The 22444-nt window shown below is 53.3% G+C and overlaps 1 protein-coding gene across 5 annotated transcripts; it reads left to right on the top strand.

The window, feature by feature from the left end:
• Positions 1-3919: 3919 nt before the first annotated feature.
• PLEKHG6 (pleckstrin homology and RhoGEF domain containing G6) lies at positions 3920-22320 on the top strand. 5 transcript variants are annotated; one of them, XM_070410826.1, is made up of 17 exons: positions 3920-4041; positions 4358-4494; positions 5188-5393; positions 6634-6789; positions 7320-7484; positions 8837-8932; positions 9206-9256; positions 9553-9702; positions 10602-10712; positions 10866-11015; positions 11231-11368; positions 11677-11796; positions 12259-12391; positions 12509-12624; positions 20414-20559; positions 21213-21899; positions 22081-22320. In XM_070410826.1, exons 3-17 carry the CDS (start codon positions 5256-5258, stop codon positions 22088-22090), a joined length of 2367 nt encoding a protein of 788 aa, XP_070266927.1. In that variant the 5' UTR covers positions 3920-4041; positions 4358-4494; positions 5188-5255; the 3' UTR covers positions 22091-22320. The 5 variants fall into 5 exon arrangements, 3 of the variants coding, with proteins under 3 accessions (XP_070266927.1, XP_070266929.1, XP_070266928.1); XR_011470848.1 differs by lacking the exons at positions 21213-21899; positions 22081-22320 and adding an exon at positions 17248-17412 and having other exon boundaries at positions 20414-20463; XR_011470849.1 differs by lacking the exons at positions 20414-20559; positions 21213-21899; positions 22081-22320 and adding exons at positions 15718-16053; positions 17248-17326.
• The last annotated feature ends 124 nt before the right edge of the window (positions 22321-22444 follow it).

Below are 22444 nucleotides of genomic sequence, written 5' to 3'. Positions count from 1 at the left end.
ACCGCTGCCTTTGAGAAAGCCTGCTCTTTCCCCCTTTCTTTTTGACCATGTTCCTCTATATCTGTGTCTTTGCTCATGCTGTTCCCTCCTCTAGAAATTCCCTTCCTTTCTACATTGCCCAGCAAATTCCTACTCATCTTTAAAGTCCCAGCACAAAGTCCACCTCTTCTATGAAGCCTTCCTGACTCCCTTATGTAGTTATTAGTCCCTCCCAAGTGCTCCCACAGCTCTTGGTGCATTCTTTATATGTATGACTTGCATGTCAATGTTCTGTTCACTATTAGTCTGTCTGTCTCCCCATATTAGTCTTTAATCTCTTGAAGGTCAGAGACTGTCTCTTATTCTAGGAATAGGACTATCCCTCATACCTTGAACACTGCCAATAAGTGTGGAAGGAAGGGATGGAGGGAAGAATTAAAAAGGAAAGAAAGAGGGCATCAGTGCTGGTCTAAGTCACGGGCAGCTGTGCCCAGTGGCCCAGCCTCCTGGTTTTATCTGCCTCACATGACCCGGTGCCTCCCAGATTGAGCCCTCGGCTTCCTCTCTCCCCCACTCTGGGCCAAGGAGGACACCCTTCCAATCAGCTGCCTCCTTTAGCACCTGCCCAGATGCTCATTAACCCAGATGGCTCCGCTCTGCCCTGAGAGGTGGGGACTGGGCAGAGCTCAGGGCTCCAGTGAGTCTCCTTGACCTTCCTGCCTGTGAAGAAGGGAGAAGAAATTTGGGCCCCCCTATGCCAGCCCCAGAGAGTTATCCTACTGCTGTATCAGGTGGAAGTTTCTGACCCTCAGTGCTCTGATCTTGGACAGACACCTCATCAGCTGTGGGGTTGAGCTGGGGGCCCAACGAGGGGTATCTGCACTGGGAGAGAAACTGAGGCATGGAGAAGGGATACGACTCAAGCTAAAGATGTGAGGAAAGACTGGGGCCAGCCAGAAAGAAAGGCAAGTATCCAGGTCCCCTCTCTGGGCCAAAGGCCAGGTGCTCCCCAGTACCACTTAGTAAGGGCCAATCCTCCAACCTCCCAGTTCTTCAGGCTTCATTCATGTGTCTTCTCTCCACAACACAGAAGGGCTAGGGAAAATGGAGGTTATGAGAACAACAACCTGACAAGAAGACCAGAATAGACCAATTAGAACACAGGGATCCCACCTCCCAGCCCACGTAGTGACCTGCCACACCTCCAGCTTTAAGACCCCAGCTTTCCTGGGAACCTCTCCTTCCAGAGAGGCTGAAGACAGGCTCTGGGGCAGGCAGTAGATGGAGACTGGGTTCCAGTCTTGCAGGAAGTGAAAGGGTTAGTTTTCCTCATGTCCATCGGGCCAGTCTAGCTATCTCACCCCAGAGTGCTGTGAGCCCAGACTTGTCTCTGGTGTTCTCTCAATTTCAATTTCCCTCTTACTCTTCCTTCCACCTCCTTCTGGGAGGCACTGGAAGGAGAAGCTAGGGACCCTTGGCACCAACTATCCCTGGGGTGTCATTTAATGCTGCCAGTAATTACCCTCTCCAGGTTTATTATTAGCTCTCTTTCCCTCATGACTACTCTTGTCATCCCTGGATCAATTGATATCTCTGTGTATGAACAACGCTCTGTGGTTGAGCGTCGACCTATGAATCAGGAGGTCCACACAGTCCAATTCCCAGTCGGGGCGTAAGGGCATATGCCTCTGTTGCGGGCTCTATCCCCAGTGTGGGGCATGCAGGAGGCAGCTGATCAATGATTCTCTCTCATCATTGATGTTTCTATCTCTCTCTGTCTCTCCCTTTCTCTCTGAAATCAATAAAAATATATATATTTTAAAAACAGGGTAGTGATAATAGACACACACACACACACACACACACACACACACACACACTGTGAATGGGAAGAGAAAAGGGCTTCCCTCCACTGCAATTCCTGCTCTAAAACCCTCCAACCCACTGGAAGGCAGGAAGCTGGAAGCAGCATGCAGGGGGTAGAGGCACAAAGAACTCTTCTGAACCAACAGAGCAATCACGTAACAGCAAGCTCAGAAAAAGAGTGTCAAAGGGCCGAAACCGGCTTGGCTCAGTGGATGGAGGGTCGGCCTGCGGACTGAAGGGTCCCAGGTTCGATTCCGGTCAGGGGCATGTACCTGGATTGCGGGCACATCCCCAGTAGGAGATGTGCAGGAGGCAGCTGATCGATGTTTCTCTCTCATCGATGTTCCTAACTCTATCTCTCTCCCTTCCTCTCTGTAGAAAATCAATAAAATATATTTTTTTAAAAAAAGAGTGTCAAAGGGCAAATATGAGGAAGGCAGACAAAACTAGCAACCAATGAATGGGTGTGGGGATGGCAAGAGGGAAGGGGGTTAGGGGCTGGGTGGAGGGAGGCAAAGTGTGTGTGTGGAGGAGGGGGATGGGACATCTGTAATAGTGTCAACAATGAAAATAAAGTTTAAAAAATAGTAAAAAGAAAAATGAATAGCATAAATAAACGTGGCAAAAATTGATAGTTGTTGAATCTGAGTATATGGGGCTCATTATACTATTATTTACACTTTTTTGTATGTTTAATTTTTGTATCACAACTTTAAATTATGTATGTTGCTTAAATAAAGCTGTTTGACACTTTAAAAAAGACAAAGAATGATAAAGAGTGGGGGTAATGGAAGGATAAGGACACATATGTAAAACCTTAACCAATAAAGAAAAAAATAAACATAAAATATAAAATAAAATAATGATAAAGATTTCTCTCCCAAACAAAATAGAGTCCTCAGAGTGAGGACGAGAACACTGCAGATCATTTAGGTGTTTAATTTGCCAGACAGGAGAGCAGCGTGGAGAAAGATCTAGTGACCTGACATTATGCTTGTGAATGTGTTTTGTAAATTTCGGGATGCTCTACAAATGCAAGAAGTCGTATCAGTCCCTGCATAGCCGGGCTGCAGGAGGAAGACCCAGGATGGGGGAGGGGAGCCAGGTGGGGGCACTCAGACCTGCCCCCGCCCCCATTACAGGGTCTTTGGCTTCATGGCTGTAAGATTATAATGATCACACCTCCACGGACACTTCTGACTCCCAGTATCCACCCTTCTGTCAGACAACCGTCATGATTTATGGATGCGACAGTGCGGTCCGTCCATGGCATGTCCAGCAAGTGCCCTTCCGTGAGCAGGTCTGTTTGAGCAGCTGCTGTAGGTGTGAAACCTGGAGGGTGCCTGTTTGCCATGAAGCATGAAGGTACCCCCATGGGCGGCTCCTGTCCTCCCTCCCCAGCCTCGGGTGATGGGAGAAATGTTGGGTCAGGGACCTGGCCCCAGGTGCGGTCCTTGGAGCAAAGGCAAAGTCCAGCCTGCCACAGATGGCCAGGGCAGTGAGAGATAAGGGTCATACTTTGGACTCCACGCCAAAGAGCCCCATGAGGCCCCCAGCATCCCTGAGCCCCTACATCCCTTCTGCTGGCTGCCCCGCTCCCCTGCCTGGTTGAAAAAGGAAGACGAGGCGGAGGGGGGGGGGGGGGGGCGGAGGCCAGGGATAGCCGGTCACTCACTGCACCCCAGAAAGCGAGGTGGCCCCCTCCTCAGCGCGCTCAGCCCCGCGCTTAAGCCTCAGCACTCGGGAGCCTCCGGGGTCCGGCCGAGAGGGGAGCGAGCGCCTGACGGTGGCGCGCGGCTCCAGCCCTTCCGCTCCGGCCGGGTGGGTGGTGAGCTCAGGTGCAAAGGAAAGAGGGAAATGGGGACCCCGCGAAGCGAGCTCTTCTTCCCGGGAGGGTGGGGGCTGCGTCCCGGACAGGGGCTCCTCGGTCCCCCAGGCCCCATGGGCGTCCCCACGGCGCCGTCGGTCCGGCGCCCACGGTGAGAGGGCGGTGCCTGCCCGCGTCCCCGCCCCTGTCCTGCCACCTTCCCTCCGCCCGGCCCTGCGCTGCGCTGCCCGGGTCCTGCGGGCCGCTCGGTCCCAGACCCAGGCCCGGCAGCGGGGCCAGCATCGCTGGGGGAGCCGTCCGCTAGCGGGAGCCCCGCGGGCGGGGGCCGGCAGCGCGACCCGCTAGCGCCGGGACACCTGCAAGCACAGGTGAGCGAATGGGGGCGGGGCGGGCCGGGGGCGCCGGGCGAGAGACGCAGGGAAGCCGAGTAGGAAGACAGCCAGAGAGAGACAGAGCCCTCGGAGGGAGGACTGCTGGGCGGGGCCTGGGAGACAGTGACAGCTTTTCTTCCCGGCTCATAAATCAGGGAAAAGGTAAGGAGAGGGGGCCCAGGCCCACCGGAGAGGGGCCAGCAGCTGCTTAAGAGGCCTCTTCTATTCAAGCCCTGCCTACTCAGAGGGTGGGTCCTCTACCCAGGTAGAGGGGGAAGGGATGGAGCCCCACACCTGGCCCCCTGCTCCCTAGACGTGTCCACAGAAACTGGGAAAGACCCAATGTACCCGGAGACCAGAGAGACCTTGCTTCTGCTCTGCTCATCTCCAAGGCCAAGGGCTCCATAGCCGCTCCTCCCTCACACCGTGTCTGTGGCCAGAAGCGTCCAGGTAAGGGGTGGGCAAACTTGTCAGTGAAGGGCCAGGTGGTAAATATTTTAGATTTCCAAGTCTATACGATCTCTATCGAAACTAGCTGGAAAGCAGTGAGGGCCCATCAGTAAACGAGTAAATGTGGCTGTGTCCCAATAAAACTTCCATTATGGGCACTGAAATGTGAATTTTATATACGTTTTCTCTGTAATGAAATCATATTTTTAATTTCTTTTTCAACGATTTAAACATGTAAAAAGCATTCTTAGCTGGCAGGTTGTACAAAAACAGATGACAGGTCCAGGCAGTCTCCTGTCCTCTCCCACATGACCTCCCTGCGGGCTGCGTATGGGGAAAGGGAAGCTGTAACTGGGTGCAAGGGGAATCCCCTCACCTGGGGGCATCCGGGAAACTGGGGACTTGTCTATCCAACTCCTCTCAGAACTACAGCCTCGTCTGAGGCCAGTGTGGGAGTTTATACGCCAAATGTGCACACACGTGGAGGAAGTATAGTTCCAGGGGCTTTCTAACCAGCAACCGGGGGCATTCCCCACCCCCACCAAGTCAGAGATGAGGCAGCCAGGCTCTCCCAACAAGTGACCAAGCCCTTGACCCTCCATCCTCCTCACTCCCCACCTCCATCACCTTGGTCTCAGGTCTAGTGGCACCCACTGATCAAGGCTGGCCCTTCCATTCATTTTCTCTTTGCAGACTCAGGGGACCCCTTTCTCCTGGACCTTGGAACTATGAACCTTTGGAGGTGACCTAGGAGAGAAGGGATGCAACCTTTTGGTCCTCCAGATGAGCGTCCCCTCCGAGGACTTGTGGAGTCCCGCATTGAGACCTATGGGGGCCAGCATCGGGCTTCGGCCCAGAGTACTGGCAGCAATCTCTATGCCCGAAGAGGCCTCGTGCTGGTGAGTCCAGGCCGTGCCCCAAAGGTGACCTGGGTGGGGCAGAGGGGAGGATGCCCAGGCTTTCAGGTCTCTGCCTTTTACTGGTTCGTGAGCTGCTCTATTCCTATCCCTCACCCTACCTTCTCTCCTGGGTTGGAGAGGTTGAGGAGGACAGTGCTGGGCCAGGCTCCCAGGACTCTGCACTCATCCCAGACAGATGGGGCACTCGAGGCAGAGAGCCAGGGGTGCCAGGCCCTCAGAGGAGGTGCTGTTAGACAGGTCCAAGTCAGGGAGCTGGGGAACTTCGCCAAGCCCTGGGGATGGCACCTCCCAGACTCCCACCTCTCCTGGGAGGAGCCTGTGGGCTCTGAGTCAGGGCTGGAGGAAGAGCAAAGGTTCAGAGTGTCCCTACTATGAAAGTGGGGAGGGGTGTGGGGGCTCCCTAGCTCCACCCTGGCCCCACCCTCCTGGCCTGCCTCCAGTGCTGACCAAGGAAAGGGGTGTGGCGGCCAGCGGTCTTTCCCTCGGCCTCCACGGTTCCCTCCACCTTGAGAGCAGTTCTGCTTCCCGTTGGGGGTATCCCCAGCCTTATTGGAGGAAGATGTGTCCCTGGGAGACAGGGAGGACAGCTGGGGGCTCTCCCAGTCTGAGGGCGGAAAGGCAGAATAGGAAGTCTGTGGAGTAAATCCAACCACAGGCCGATCAAGGAATGTGACCAGGCCTGTCCAGGAGGAGACTTGTGGCCACGGCCTCAGCCTCTCACATGGAAGGGCAGCTGCCCCCACTGGATGGGACGCAGGCTGCATGCCCCTGGGGAGGAGCCACACATGTGTGTGCCCTCATCCCCGGGTCAGGGAGGCTGTTCCCAAACCAGGGAAGCTGTGAGGGACCCAGATGTAATGTGCACCATACATTGTGCATGCAAGCCTAAGGTGCGGGGAGCGCACACGTGAGTGGGCAGACACGGGGAGGACACACACCAGAGCCCAGGCGTGTGCGCACCGGTGTGCTGCTCTGCAGGAGGCCCTGCTTCTGCCCTGGGCTCACTCGAGGAGCCAGCTTGGCATGTCCCTGCCCAGCCCACTCGGCCTCCCTGGCAGCAGCCACTGTGACTCAGGGCAGGAGCGGCTCACACCAAACTGGTTTGAGGGGAGAAGTGAGTCAGTTCAGCTTGGACGGGTAAGGGCCTGGCCCCCAGTCCCTCCCTAGGACTTCTGTGGGAAGGGAGACACCCCCTGACCTTTCCTTGCTCTTCCCCCAGGATCCCGGTCGCCTACGCCTCCAGGACTATGTCCCCTTTGCCAAGAGCTCTGGCCAGACCCGAATCCTGTCTCCCATGAGGTTTCGAGAACCAGAGCCTGAGAAAAGGCTTGGAAGCCCTTTTGGGGCTGGCCCACCTCACTCCCCCAAACTCAAGGTGAGGGGTCCCTCTCTTCCCATTGCCGTGCTCACAACCTGAGCTGTGATGTCCTTCAGAGATATTAGAGCAGCGAGCTCAGGCAGCCCCTCCAATAAGCCACTGGTCCTGTCTAGAGTCCTTCCCAGGGATACGTCTCTAAGCTATGCTTCCTCATAAAAATGTCCACATTATGGGCAAATATCAAAATGCTGCCTGAGACCTCTGGTTTCCTAAGTCCTGTTCTGGTCTCCCCCTGAAGGTCCCGCTAAAGGGTTCTGTCTCAAGAGACCCCCTGGAAGGCACCTTTCTGGTCAGGGAGCCCAGGTCAGACCCCTCTGTCCAGGGACCTTTCTGCAGACCAAAGTGCCTCTCCATCCATGTTCCAGGGCACCCTTGCCCCTGTAATCCCAGCAGGGGTTGATCCCTGTCCCTTAGGCTTCCATACATAGACACACACACACACACACACACACACACAGCCCTCCCTGGGCTGTTGGGCTGCGTGCCTGGGCTGTGGCCACAACTAATCCCTTTCTCAACTCCACCAGGAAGTCACTAAGGCCCATGAGCTGGAGATGAGGCTGTATACGTTCAGCATGTTTGGGATGCCCCGCCTGCCTCCTGAGGACCGGCGGCACTGGGAGATAGGAAAGGGCAGCGACAGCGACCTGACCATTGAGAAGTCCTGGAAGGAGCTGGTGCCTGGGCATAAGGTGAGCCTGTAACATAGTGTCTGTCCCCATGGGGTTACAGACACAAGTACACACATCTCACCTCTGTCTCTTCCCAAGGAAAAGGCCTCGGGTCATGTGGGGAAAGTGTTTGGAGAGATCTTACTCTAGGTCAGTGGTTTCCAACATGGGGCACATGCCCCACAGGGGGACAATTTGATTTTTAAGGGGGGCAACTTGAGAATGAGTTATTAACAGTGAATTTTTTGCATTTCTTATGGTTCTAGGGGCCTTATCTACAGTATATAAATATATAGTGAACCCAGCCAACATTGCTCAGTGGTTGAGCATCAACCTATGAGCCAGGAGGTCCATGGTTCAATTCCCAGTCAGAGCACATGCCCAGGCTGCGGGCTTGTTCCCCAGTGTGGGGTGTGCGGGAGGCAGCCAATCAATGGTTCTCTCTCATCATTGATGTTTCTATCTCTCTCCCTCTCCCTTCCTCTCTGAAATCAATAAAAATATATTTTTTAAAAATTAAAAAATATATAGTGACATATTTATGCATTTCAGTTCTCTATTACTAGTATATGTTTTGAAACTTTATTTGCTATTTTTTCATATCACTTCATATTATTATTATTTTTAACTATTTCTTGGTGATTTCTTCCTCTGTACTTCAACTGTCCTTTCGTTCTTTTATTTTTCTCTTTCATGGATGCCATGTCCTTTGTAAGCCTGTTTAGACCAAGTTAATGGCCTTTTAGGCTTCCTCCACGTGAACAGAAATTCACTTTTTGAATAAAAGAATTATATGTCATGAGGGAGTAGTAATCAGGATTTTAGAGATGGTTAGGTGGGGCATGGCCAAAAAAAGGTTGGGAATCACTGCTCTAGGTTCAAATCCAAACTCTGTCACTTACTAGTGAGACCTTGGTCATGACAGCAAACCTCACTGAACCTCAGTCATCTCACCTGTAAAATGGGGATGACACCTATACTCTGGAGGTTTGGTATAAAGATTAAAAAGTCATCTATAAGCCCTAACTGATGGAATCAGTGGTTAGAGCATAGACCCATGCACTGAAGGGTCTTGGGTTCAATTCCCAGTCAAGGGCATGTACCTGGGTTGCAGCTTCAATTCCTGGTTCCAGTCAAGCTGTGTGCAAGAGGCCACCAATATCTCTCACATTGGTGTTTCTAGCTCTCTCCCCCTCCCTCCTTCCTTCCTTTCCACTCTCTAAAAACCAGTGGGGAAAAATATACTCAGATGAGGATTAACAACAACAACAAAAAAGTCATCTATGAAGTAGATCCAGTAGCATAACAAATGGTAGCTGTTGTTCTGTTCTTTTCACTGTTCCCCAACTGAACCAACCCCACTCCCATCCCAGGAGATGAGCCGGGAGCTTTGCCACCAACAGGAAGCACTCTGGGAGCTACTGACCACAGAACTGACCTACATTCGAATGCTCAAGATCATGACCGATGTGAGCCTCCCTCGGTCCCAGTCCTGGCCCCATCCTCAGCCATATACCCATCTCCCTTACATTTTCTCTGATCCTCCCAGACCAGAGGAGCAGGGTTGCTGGGGGAAGGAGAGGCAGGATACCAAAAGATCCCCCCGATTTGAGACCTTCCCAGGATCTTGGGAGAGAGGTCGACAGTACTGAAGTTGGGGGTGGGGATGCATTAAAGGGCTAGGCTGGGGTCCTGAGAGGAAGAGGCCGGGTGCTGAGACCCTCATCTCTCCCTTCATCTAGCTCCTAGCCGCTGGTTTGCTGAACTTGCAGCGCGTAGGGCTGCTGATAGAAGTAAGTGGGAGTTCAGGAGGGGAGTCTGGTACATCCCAACCTCTGAGCCCGAGAAGTGGGGGGTAGGGCTGGAAGGGGTCACAGAGAGCCCTCTAGGCTGCCCAGTCTGAATTTCCACTGTCCCATTTTCTAGGACACCTGCCCTTCCTACTCCCCTTCTTGGTCTAGATCCCAGTAGCCACAGGTCCCATCCCACTCCTCACCATCCAAGCTTAGCAGTTCTTGTTTGTCCATGGCCAAAGTTGCCTGCCGGTGACCTGCCAAGTCATGCTGCTAAATTCTGCTCCCTTCTCCAGGTGTCAGCTGAGACCCTGTTCGGAAATGTCCCCAGCCTGATTCGAGCCCACCGGAGCTTTTGGGAAGAGGTGCTGGGGCCTACCCTGGGGAAGACTCGAGCCTCTGGCCAGCCTCTGGACCCTGTCAGCCTGCAGGACGGTTTCCTGGCGGTGAGGCATGGAGAAGGGTTTGATGAAGTGGGACTGGGGGAGCCCAGGGGTCCTGTCTGCAAGGCATGTCTACACAACTGGAATCCTTCCATGACTTGAGGGCATCCCGGGGCACAGCCCCTTTCCCAAAATATCACTTCACCCCCTGCCCTTCACTTGACAAGTATGACCTCTGTCCCAGAGGTTCTTTGGGCTTCTGGAGACCCTTACGTATGACGTGAAATTGCAGTTGTCTCAGGAAAGAGTTCCACCTAAGCTCTTATCAACTATAACATCTTACTTCTTAGACAGAGATCCACTGACAAACAGCTGGAAGCAAGAATGGGGCCTGGGTGAGGGGTGTAAAAGGCCACCAGGGTACCTGGAGCATGAAGTATGACAAGAGAAAGAAAGAGAGGCCCAGGATCAGACTTTTCCAAGTTTTCTCCAACCAGGAAGATGTGGGCCTTGCAGAGTTGGAAAGGGGTAGTGAGTTGGGGAGACAATCTCCTGGGAGCCATAGGTGGCCCCCTTCCACAGGACAGGGCTTCTGGGCCAGCCTCAGATCACCACACCCCTGTCGGGTGAAATGGGATCTGCATGTCCTGAAAACGTTTCGGCTGAATTATTGATGGCAGGAGTGAATTCAGAGCAGCAGGGCAGGCAGGGGCTGTGGACAGGAGCTCAGAGAGCAGCAGTAGGTCGGCCTCTCAGGTCCTCAACTCCTCCTTGGAATCCAGAGAGAAGGGCTGGCAGTCATGGGAGGTAGGGATTGGCAGGAGCTGAACTAAGGGTCTATGAGAGGCTGTCTCCACCCGCACCCTACCCTGTACACTCTGATCCCCATGCTCTGCAGCCAAAGCCTGTATCTCATGACCTTCTTTCCCTGCCTGCTCCCCCTCCACCCCCCGTCCCCCTAGATCAGCCAGCGGTTCCAGCCCTATGTCCAGTACTGCCTGAGAGTGAAGCAGACCATGGCTTACGCCCGGGAGCAGCAAGACAATAACCCTCTCTTCCGTACCTTCGTGCAGGTGGGAAAGGGAGTGGCAGGAAGGGAGATGGGCGGACCCTAGACAACTGGATTCCCCTCTACCCCTCACCCCCGATCTCCAGCTGGGCCCAAGGCTGAGTCCATCAATTAGGGTGGGGTAGACTGCTGACCCCCTGCCCACCTTCCCTGGCAGTGGTGTGAGAAGCACAAGCGCTCGGGGAGGCAGATGCTGGGTGACTTACTCATCAAGCCCCACCAGCGCATCACCAAGTACCCACTGCTGCTACAGGCCGTGCTCAAGAGGACCCCTGAGGCACAAGCCCGCCAGGCCTTGAACGACATGGTAGGTGGCCTGGCAGGGCCAGTACCCTGGGAGTTGGAGGGTGGTGTGCGGGAGTTGCCCTCCAGGAACTCTTGAGGGTCTCTTTTCTTGAATGTATGTGACAGTGTGGCACTGACTGGCCAGCCTGTAAGGAGGCTGTGGTTGCCGTTGGTAGGGTGGGATGTACAGGGTGTGGAGCTGAGCTGCTCCTCCTGCCACACCCCACCTTCACCTAGATCACAGCTGTGGAGTCGTTCCTGCAACACATCAATAAGCAGGTCCGCCAGGGCGAAGATCAGGAGAATTTGGTGGCGGCAGCCCAGCGCATTGGGCCCTATGAGGTGCTGGAGCCGTCCAGTGAGGAGATGGAGAAGGTGAGAGAGGGAAGGGGGCTCAGAGAAAGCAAGGTCCCCAGGAAAGTGGATGCAGCAGAGGCCTGGAGAGGAAGGGGTGGAGGTGCCACAGAGGGGTGTGCCCATCATTCCTTCCTGGTGGGGAGGGTCCCAGGGGCAGAGTTCAAAAGAGTAGAAAAAAGGCCCTGAAATGCTTCCTCTCCCTCCAAGCGGAGGATGGAGGACAGATGGAAAGAGCCAGTGCTGGTGACAGAACAAAGAACCATCTTGGCCAGGAGGTACACAGGAGTCCTATCCAGTCCCCTAACCCTCTCCTTTGTGTCCCTCAGAACCTGCGTCCTTTCTCCAACCTGGACTTGATGTCCCCCATGCTGGGGGTTGCTCCTGAGCACACCAGGCAGCTGCTGCTGGAGGGACCTGCGAGGGTGAAGGAGGGGCGAGAAGGGAAGGTGAGGGAGCATGGGTAGGAGCAGAGATGATGTGAGATGGATTGAAGAGAAGGGAGAGATGATGAGAGGTTAGGATAAGAGTCATATAAGATGAAAATGGGAGAGGGGTGTGTGTGTGTGTGTGTGTGTATCTTTGTGTGTGTGTGTGTCTATGTGTGTGACTGGGTCACTTCTGTGTATGTATGGGGAAGAGGACATGGTTCTGGCTACAGCTCTGATTGTTTGTACAACCCTGAATCAGCCACTTTCCCTGCCTGTAAAGTGAGAGAAGGGACCAAGCTGACACCCCCTCCGGCCCTAGCATTCCACGGTGTGCACTTGTCCCTATGTATGTGCACACCCACATGTGCACACTCATGCATGAGCCCCCATGTGTGCACACTCATGCATGAGTCCAGTCCCTGTCCCACCCTTCCCCCTGCTCCAGCTGACCTGGCCTCTTTCTCCTACACATGCCCCCAGCTGGACGTGTACCTGTTCCTCTTCTCTGACGTGCTCCTGGTGACCAAGCCTCAACGTAGGGCGGACAAAGCCAAGGTTATCCGCCCCCCCTTCATGCTGGAGAAGCTTGTGTGTCGACCACTCCGGGACCCTAGTATGTCTCCCCTGCGGGGACTTTGTTCCTCTCCTTTCCTCTTGGCAGAGGGAAGAGGAGTCAGGATGGGCTTCCAAAACAGTCCAGCCCTTGAAGCAAACCTTTTCCCCCACTCAGACAGCTTTCTGGCGATCCACCTCACTGACTTCCAGTGCGTCTCCAGTGCCCTCATCGTGCACTGTCCCAGCGCTGCAGACCGTGCCCAGTGGCTGGAGAAGACCCAGCAGGCCCAGGTATGTGAGAGCCAGGTGTGGAAGGGGTGGCTGGGGGCCCTGGAGCTCAGGAACTGGAGCACAGAGGGGAGAAGGAAGAGAGAGAGGCTGGAGTTGATCCAGACTCAGACTGTCCTCAGGAGGGAGACACAGCCTTGACTATCCCTGACCATCACAAGAGGAGAGAAGAGCCCCTTGAGCCACCTGCTCTGCCAGTCCCTGGGAGAGTCCAAGACAGCATCCCCTAGAAGTTTCTACGCCTTGAAACAATTTACTTCTGAACTTCAGTCTTGTCAACAGACATTAATGGGGCCCTTACTGGCTGCAGGCACCAGCTCAGCGCTAGGCAATCAGAAAGGAGTAAAACAATGTCCCTGCCCTCAAGGAATGTGCATGGCAGCCTAGCTAGACAAGTTAGTGTACGACTATAGAAACATGCATACGTAATGGAACTCAGCCCAGAAGGGAATAATTCGTTCTGCCTGGTGGGTTGGTTAGGAAGGGGACAGACGAGGGGGAGGGTGCGCTGAGAAGCCTTCACTGAGGAGCCCTTATCTGAGCTCCATTTGGGGGAATATCTAGGAATATCTAGGAGTGTTTCAGGGAAACAGGGTGGGAAGGAAAGGTATTTTAAATGGAGACACGGAATGTGCAAAGGTCGGAGATATGAAACAGCTGTGTGGTGTGTTGAGAGACGCACCAGTCTGGGAGTTCGTATCACCAGGACATAAAACACAGGCAGGCACAGCGGCAGAGAGGCTGGGAGGCAGGCCCCGCCAGCTTGCCCATCTCCCATGCCACGTAAGGAACTTGAACTTTGTCCTTCAGATGACAGGGAACCAGTGAAGGTGCTGAAAGTGATGTGGGCAGATGTAGGTGATTAGAGCTAGAGGAGTTCAGAAGGCAGAGCCAAATGGAGCTGTACTGGCACCACAAACGGAGCGAATTAAAGTAGCAGAAACGTGTTCTTTCCCAGTTCTGGAGGCCAGAAGTTGGAAACCAAGGGGCCACACTTTCTCTCCAAGGTTCTAGGAGATAACCCTTCCTTGCTTCTCCCAGCTTCCAGCTGTTCCTTGACTTCTCTATTCTCTGCCTCTGTCCAAATTTCCCTCTCCTATCTCTCATGAAGACACCAGCCATTACATTTAGAGCCCACCCTAAGTCCAGAATGGTCCTTAACTTAGGATCTTTGCACCCTCTTTCCGAATAAGGTCATATTCCCAGGACCTAGACAAATCTTCCTGGGCTACTGTTCAACCCACTACAGGAGCAGAATGACCAAAGTAGTGTGAGGAGTGGAGCTGGACTTAAAGGACAGGGAAGATCATGAGCAGAAGAATCAAGGGAGCACTTGGTGGGATTTGTTTGGGGGCAGTGACCTTGTGTGTCTAAGTCTGGAGCAAAAGAGTTTATGTGAGCTTGTGATTGAGAGGCCAGGCTCTGCAGGACCCCAAGAGCTACAGAAGAGGGTGGACTGGGTGAGACTGGAACTGAATTGGGTTGATGAGAGAGAACCACCATAGATTCTTGAGCCAGGAATGCCATGGTGAAATCAATGTGTTTTGTCTTTGTCTTGAATTGTCAAGTGACTGTGACAGGTGGGCTGGGGGAGGGGAAGATTGGTGGCAGGAGATTTACTCTGCTGGTTTGGGTGTAAAATACTGAGGTTTATTTAATGCCATGGTCTTTGGGACATGTTGCCAAAAAAAGGCAGGGGGCGGGGGGGAAGAGAGGAAGAAAGGAGCTAAAGAAGAAGAAACAGGTGAGCCTTAGGGAGACTGGTTAAAAGCCTACACTGAATGAATGAACATCTAGGCTCAAACACCAGTTCTACCTCTCACTAGCTGGGTCATCTTGGGTGAGCTTCCATTTCTTCGCTTGCAAATGGATATACTGTTATTATTTACTAGAGGGCCAGTGCACAAAAATTTGTGCACTTGTGGGGAGGGGGGTCCCTCAGCCTGGCCTGTGCCCTCTCGCAGTCTGGGACCCCTTGGGGGATTGGGGGATGACCACCTGCTGGCTTAGGCCTGCTCCCTGGGAGATTGGGCCTAAGCTGGCAGTCAGACATCCCTCTGGCAGCCCAGGAGCCCTCGGGGGATGTCCACTTGCCAGCAGGGAGCAGATCTAAGCTGCAGTCAGACATCCTTAGCGCTGCTGAGGAGGCTGGAGAGGCTCCTGCCACCAGCGCTGTACTGGCAGCTGGCAGCCTGGCTTGTGGCTGAGCAAAGCTCCCCCTGTGGGAGCGCACTGACCACCAGGGGGAAGCACCTGCATTGAGCGTCTGCCCCCTGGTGGTCAGTGTGTGTCATAGTGACCAGTGATTCCCAGTCTTTCTTCTGTTAGGGTCAATTTGCATATTACCCTTTTATTATATAGGATAGAGGCCTGGTGCATGGGTGGGGGCCGGCTGGTTTGCCCTGAAGGGTGCCCTGGATCAGGGTGGGGGTCCTGCTGGGGTGCCTGGCAAGCCTGGGTGAGGAGCTGAGGGCTGTTTTCAGACTGGCTACACCCCTTTAGGGAGGGGGGTCCTGCTTGGGTGCCTGGCCAGCCTGGGTGAGGGGCTGATGGCTATTTTCAGGCTGGCCACAGCCCCTTCAGGGTGGGGGTCCCTGCTGGGGTGCCTGGCCAGCCTGGGTGAGGGGCTGATGGCTGTTTGCAGGCTGGCCACAGCCCCTTCAGGGTGGGGGTCCTTGCTGGGGTGCCTGGCCAGCCTGGGTGAGGGGCTGATGGCTGTTTTCAGGCTGGCCACAGCCCCCAGCAACCCAAGCTCCCAGTGGAGGCTGGCTGGAAGCAGGTATCTGGGATTTATTTATCTTCTATAATTGAAACTTTGTTGCCTTGAGCAGAGCCAGCCAGGACAGGCAGGAAGCTTGGCTTCCTCTATCGCCAGGGCAACCAAGCCTCCTGCTTGCTCCAGCTCCATGGCTGCCAGTCGCCATCTTAGTTGTGTTAATTTGCATATAGTCTCTCTGTCTGCAGGCTGAGGCTGTATCCACCAAGCCAAACTGGGCTTACATATAGTCTCTCTGATTGTCTGGTGGACGTGGCTTATAGGTGTGGCTTGTGAGTGTAGCAGAGGTATGGTCAATTTGCATGTTTCTCTTTTATTAGATAAGATAACAGTCCTTGCTTCACAGAGAAGATTCCAAGGTCATTCTGATTAAGCAAATGCATGGTCACAGCTCTGAAACCCTTCCACAGAGACCAAGGATGGTTGCTCCCCAAGGTTCCCGTATGAAAGACTGCTTTGGCTATGGTGCCCCTGACAGAAATGAATCCTTAGAAAGAGAAGCCTGTTTGTTAAGTTGTTGTTTCCTGGGAGTTGTTTCCTAGGGTAGCAATATTCAGTTTTAAACAGAATCACTTTGGAAATGCGTCAGTGGGAGACAGCCAAGGGGAGGCATCTTGGAGGCTTGTCGAAACATGGAAACACAGACCTGAGTTCAGGTGAGAAATGAGGGTGAACTATGAAAATTGCTAAAAGAGTAAATCTTAAAAGTTCTTACCAAAAGAAGAAATTTTTTTCTAACAATGTATGGTGATGGATGTTAACTAGACTTAGTGTGGTGATCATTTCATTATATATCCTATATAATAAAAGCCTCATATGTGAACTGGTCGGCCATTCAACCAATCAAAGCATAATATGCTAATGATAAGCTAAGGCCGCTCAACCGCTTAATATGACATGCACTGACCACCAGCAGGTAGACGCTCTGACCGGTAGGTTAGCTTGCTGCTGGGGTCCAGCCGATCAGGACTGAGTGAGATGGGCTGGACTTGCCCTGGAGCCCTCCCACAGTCCCTCTCCAGCTGGCCAACCTCCCGCATCCCTCCCTGACCCCGATCCTGCACCAGTGGGGTCCCTCGGCCTGGCCTGTGCCCTCTCGCAATCCAGGCTGAGGGGGACCCCCCAAGTGCACAAATTTGGTGCACTGGGCCTCTAGTTTATATATAAATATGTATATTTATATATTAAATCATAAACTTGTACACCTGAAATTAATATAATGTTATATGTCAATTATACCTCAATTTTAAAAACAGAAGAGGCATTTTGAACAAGGAAAGAAATCTTATTGTAGATTATTTCTAAAGAATGCAACTTCATTATGTTTAAGGTGTTTAAGTCAAATTAGTGTTCCTCATAGAGCTTGCTGTAATGAATAGATAACAATGATTTGTCATTAGCACATCAGGCAGTTAGGGCTTCTGAAACTTCTGAGAATATGTGAAGAGTCTGTTCTTTAAATAATTTTAAGCATTCTTTCCAAATCTTATTTATGATATCATATCATAATATGGACAGATTATTTGAGGAAAGAAAAACCAGAGCTTAGTCTCTGTTTAAATACCGTATTAAAAATTCTGAATTGGGGGAGTAAAAAATAAATATGGGTTTTTTGCCATTTAAAAAAAAGAAGAATGAATTAAGGGTGAAAGGAGGAACCTTAAGATTGTATGTCCTCCAGCCCTGTGGGCTGCCACTTCCTTAAATACCTAAAACAGGATGGTGACAGTCCCCAGGAAGGCAGAGATAGGGGACAGGGTTGGGTGGGGGATGAGCGTGGTTTTAGTGGTGACTGGTCTCCAGCTGCCCTGCTTCAGGCCCCCTCATTCTTCCCTCTCTCTATATGACAGGGTCCTTCTCTCTGTCCCACTCTCCCAGCACAAACACAGTGTCCACATGGCTGGACTGGCCGACAACCGGCACCACTCCAGTGGCCAGTCGAGTTGACCTGAAGGCTGGATAGGAGTGGAGCTGAGGACAAAACTGGAGACCAGCCCAGCCTGTCAGGACCGCAGGTGGGGCCCTGACCTGCAGGCAGCCTCCCTTCTGTACCAGCCCCGCCAGCAGGACCTTCTCCTTTTCCTTTGGTTCCTAGTCCCAGGACAATACCCCCACCCCTTCTCCTTTTAGAACCCCCAAGGGACCACAAAAACGTGCTGACATTTTATTATGCAAAATAATTGAGCCCCCTGGTAGTCTCACTACTGACTAACAGAGGAAACGAGGTCACTTCTGATGCCTAAAACTCCGGCCTCCCTTTGCAAAACAAAGAACGGAAGCTTTGAAATTAATTTGTCTTGCTGTTATCTCACACCAGATTCCCAGAGAACCCCCGCTCTCTATCGCCATCAGTCACTGTAAACTGCAGAGGGCAGTAGAGGATCTACAGCCAACCCCAGGGGTCAGATATTTTTTCTCCCCTCACAGAAATGCAGATGGAGATTTATTCCTGGCGAGTCTGCCCACAGTGGCTTAAGCTTTTAGAGAAAAGGAGCTTCTCAGGGGAAAGCAGACTGAATCTTGGGAAATGCCCATATTTAGGGGATGAGAAGAGGAAAAGACACCAGTGACAGGAACAGAAAGAGATGAAGGCCAAGAAATGAGAGGCGGGGCGGAGCCCAGCTCGGGTTGTCTGTGTTCTCGCAGGAGTCATTACGTGTCTCAGGGGAACTGCCGTGACAATGGGAACTGCGTTGTTTGTAAACTGTTTGGCCCAAAGCCCAGCCCGAAATGGGCGCTCCATAAATGCTTGTTGTTGTCATCATGAGACGGGTGGGGGACCTCAACATCTGGGGGCCTCTGGAAGGAGAGCGGGTGGATCTGGGAGCCGCCCCAGGGGCAGCGAGACAGGAGGCATTTCCTCTCAAGGCGTCAGGTCCCCGCCAGGGCAAGGGAAGAGTGTGTGCTGAGGGGGCCCTCCCTCCTGTTCCCGGCTGCTGGGGTGTCACAGTCTGGCTCAAGAACCAATTTCCTCTTCCTTTCCCACCCTGCCCCCAGCATGTCTTTCCTGTTATCCCTGCTGAGAAAACCTCTAGGTTACTGGAGAGGCTTTGGGGTGGCCAGGGACCCTTCAAACAGCCCCAGCCCCTGGTGTCTGAGGTCCCTGCCTCCCTGCTTCTTCCTGGGGCAGGGCCAGGGGCAAGGTTAGTGGAGATGCTGGTATTGGATGTTCCTTACAGACACCCCACCCCCATTTCCAGTTATTTTCTTCCACACACTGTCCCTATCCTGAACATCCCAAACACTGCATTGAACTTTGGTCTTGTAGGGTAAAAGGGCTTGGCATCTAAGCAGGACAAGCCGGCTGTCCTGGCCACTCCCAGGCCCCAGAATGGCCCCTCCCACACTCAACACGGAGAGGGGACAGGGAGAAGTCCCAGGCCCTGGCCTGGTGTGCTGGGTTCCTGCTCCCAGGCACCATCATCCCTTGCTCTAGCCAACAGACCAAGTCTTATGGGACCGCTAAGAATCCTCACAGTGCTTTCTCCCTCTGGAGACTGACTGGACAGCCAGGGCAAGGAGAATTGGAAATAGAAGCTCATGTCGCTGATGTCATTTGCCTATTCCTGTCCACCATTCTCCAATATGTCTCTTGTCCTGATCTCCCTAACCACTGTGTTCCTGAGAAGCTTTAGGGAGGTCTAGGCACCCAATAGTTGCTGGTTCATATACCTGAAGTGGGGAGATATTCAAATGCTTACCAACCAGAATGGCATGGACACCAACCAATCAGAGTGGAGCATTGGGAAGGTGGCGGGTCTTAGAGGTCCTCTGCTGAGCAGAATGCTAACTGTCCCCTGCAGTTGCTGGATTTGGGGGAGCAGGGTAGTCCTAGGGAAAGGAGGCAGAAAGCTCAGACAGCAGCCCTTGGCTTACCAGCATGGAAGTACTTGAGTATTTTAACGATGGCCATCCAGTGAGTACTGACATCAGCGCTGCCCCCAGCAGCCGCCAGTCCCTTTCACCACACCTCCTCCTTCAGCCTCTCCTGGGTTCCGTGGCCTTCCCTCCTCCTCCCCCAGCAGATGTTATCCTTTCACAACCCTGAACCCTTTCTGCTGCCCTTGATTACTGCCCTGAGACTCAGGGAAAGGCCCAGTCCCAGTGCTGTTTCTCTCTACTGTGCAACTTTGAGCAAGTCCCTTCATCTCTCGAAGTCTTGTTTTCTCATCTGTAAAATGGGCTAATATCCATGCTTTTCCAACCTGCAGGGTGATGGTGTGTCTCAAATGACTGTGTGCATGTGGAGGTGCTCTGTAAACCACTTCTCAGATGTCACTATTTTATTCTGATGATGCCCCTATGAAAATGTTGAGGCAGGAAGACAGAAAACATAATGTATCCTCTCTCCAAACCTCTTGAGACAGCCTTGTTTTCATCTCTGAAGGACAGCAGAGTCCTCAGTGCAGGACAAAGCCTGCCTCTACCCATCCTGGTGGCAGGAGGAAGAATAGCCTGAGGATGCAGGACTTATACCCCACCATCACCACCAATCAGGGAGGGCTTCCTGAAGGAGGAAGCAGACCAGATAGAGGGCTTGCCAAGGGGCATGAGAAGCAGGAAGAACTGTATATGGAGGAAAGAGGGCTTTCTGTCCAAGAGTTCAAATCCTGGTTCTGTCCCACTTCCTTACTGCATGATCTTGGCAGTCACTAACCTCAGTCTCCATTTCTCAGTAGCAAAGTAGAAGTAAAAAAAATGGTATCTGCCTCATCTGGTTGTTGTGAAGACTAAAGGAGATAATGTATGTAAAGCACTTAGCCCAGTGCCTGACATACAGCAAATGCTCAATAATCGAGGATCTTTTTTTTTTTTTTAGATTTTTAAATCTTTTAAAAAATTTTATTAGAAAGAGAGAGAAGAGAGACATCGGTTTGTTGTTCCACTAATTTATACACTCATTGGTTGATTCTTGTGTGTGCCCTGATGGGGGATCGAATCCGCAACCTTGGCATATCAGGATGACACTCTAACCAACAATAATCAAGGATCTTAATGGAAGTATTCCCTTCCCAGGTCACCCTGCAAAAGCTGAAGGCACAGGAATATGTCCAACAGAAGAGGGAACTCCTGGCCCTCTACAGGGACCAGGATCAGGAGTCTCTGGGCACCAGGCCCTCCACGCCTTCCCCAGAGGGCTCTCAGAGCAGCGTGGAAGGGAGGTAAGACCCACAGGGACCACCAGCTCTCCCACAGGAAGGAGGCTGCAGGTAAAGAGGGAGAGACGGGGAAAGGCTGCAAAATGATATGACAGCGCTTGGGGCAATTAGAAATAGACTGGGGAACCCAAGCTACAGGTTGGAGAACAGGTTGGCATCAGCCATGTGCAGGGCCTCCTGGGGCAGCCTAGGAGGTTAGCCAGCCTAGGGTTGGCGCAGACTGAAAGAGCTAAACACAAGAAGCGTTAACTCCCTGAGAGGAGCAGGCTCCCAGGCTGGGAATGAAGAGTGAAGGCCGGTAGGGATTTGCAGAAAGTCAGAGCGGCAGGGACCAACTTAGTTCAAATTCCCAGAGTGTGAAAGGTTCATCCTTAAAAACAGCTGTTCAGCAGCATGGTTGGAGAAAAAAGAGCCATCAGGGGGATAACCTCGGATGTCAGGAACCCCACAGAAAATACCTGAGCACTTACTTGAAACAAGGACCTGGACCAAGTGTTGTGAGCTTACGGTCCAACCAGAGATGATAAAACAGTGTAAAGGCGATACCAAATTAAATTGGGAGGAGGGACCATTTCTGAATGGAGTGATCAAGGGATACTTCCTGGATTTGAACTCGACCCCTGAGCATCTGACTCTGACCATTCATTCATTTGTAGGAATTCTGAGTTCTGCACCGTCATCCCCCACCTGGTGGTGACGGACGACACGGATGAAGACATTCCCTCGGTACCAGATGACACCTCAGACTCTGGCTACAGCACTCTGGTCCCAGTCTCCCCCAAGGAGTCCCACTCCCCACTGAGCCGGCTGCGCCCGTGGGCCCTTCGGCGGCACCCCGGCTTCACCCTCTCCGCCCTGGACCTCCGGGATGTTACTTTGCGCCCCCAGCCTCCTGACCCCCAAGCTCCCCAGCGCCGAAGCACCCCTGAACTGCCAGGGGAAGTTATCCGAAGAGGAAGCAGTCTTCCCAGGGGAGAGCGGCCCGCCTGGTCTGAGGAAGAAGATGGGACCTCGGTGGGAGGGAACGTGGTAGTGGAGACCTTGCATAGGGCCCAGCTTCGGGGGCAGCTCCCACACTCCCCGACCCACGCTGACTCTGCTGGGGAAAGCCCCTGGGCATCCTCAGAGGACGAGGAAGAAGAGGGGCCCCTCTTCCGGAGACCCTCCCCTGGCCCCCTCAGTGCTGAGGACATGCTCAGAGAGATCCGGGAGGAGCTGGCCAGCCAAAGGATCGAGGGCAGCCCGGAGCCCGGGGACAGCGGGCCTCGGAAGCTGACTCGGGTCCAATTGCAGAGGATGCGTGGGCCCCACATCATACGGCTGGACACCCCCCTGTCCACATCGTAAGTGCTGAAGGGAAGGTGGCCTGGGAGGGAGCAGAGGGGAAGGAAGGCCAGGACGGAGTGGGCGGGGTGTCAGGGTAGGAGGTCAGTGGGGAGGGGTCGGTAGAGAAGGGCAGAGCCAGAGCAGGGGCCATGGCAGGGCCGGGCCCTGAGCCTCACTCTTCCTCCCTTGTCTTTTCAGAGAGGTGTGAGGAACACGCAGAACCTTTGGTTTGGCATTGCTTCCCGAGGAAATCTCTCCCAAGAGTGCTGGTCACCACCACCCCGCCCCCCAGGACTGCACCTCAAGGTCCACACTCCCCATGAGGAAGCCTGGCCCGGAATACCCCGGGCATCCTACTCTAAGAACTCTGGGGATCGAGCGCTGTACATTGTGTACCATAGACACCGAAGCCCCACATAAAGTTGTGCATAAACATGACTGCCCGTCAGCGCTGAGAGGGGGAAGAACCGGAGGGGGCAGCAGTGCTCACAGGCTGCTCCTCTGGCAGCGGGCATGATGGTGGCGGGGGACCTGGCCCGAGTGGACTTGTCACCATCCCACC

Source organism: Myotis yumanensis, unplaced genomic scaffold (genome assembly GCF_028538775.1).
Source record: "Myotis yumanensis isolate MYYU_CA2020_CCGP unplaced genomic scaffold, mMyoYum1.0.hap1 SCAF_3, whole genome shotgun sequence".
Classification (NCBI taxonomy): Eukaryota; Metazoa; Chordata; class Mammalia; order Chiroptera; family Vespertilionidae; genus Myotis; species Myotis yumanensis.
The sequence above is the reverse complement of the archived record's forward strand: the minus strand, read 5'-3'. Positions and strand labels throughout refer to the sequence as shown.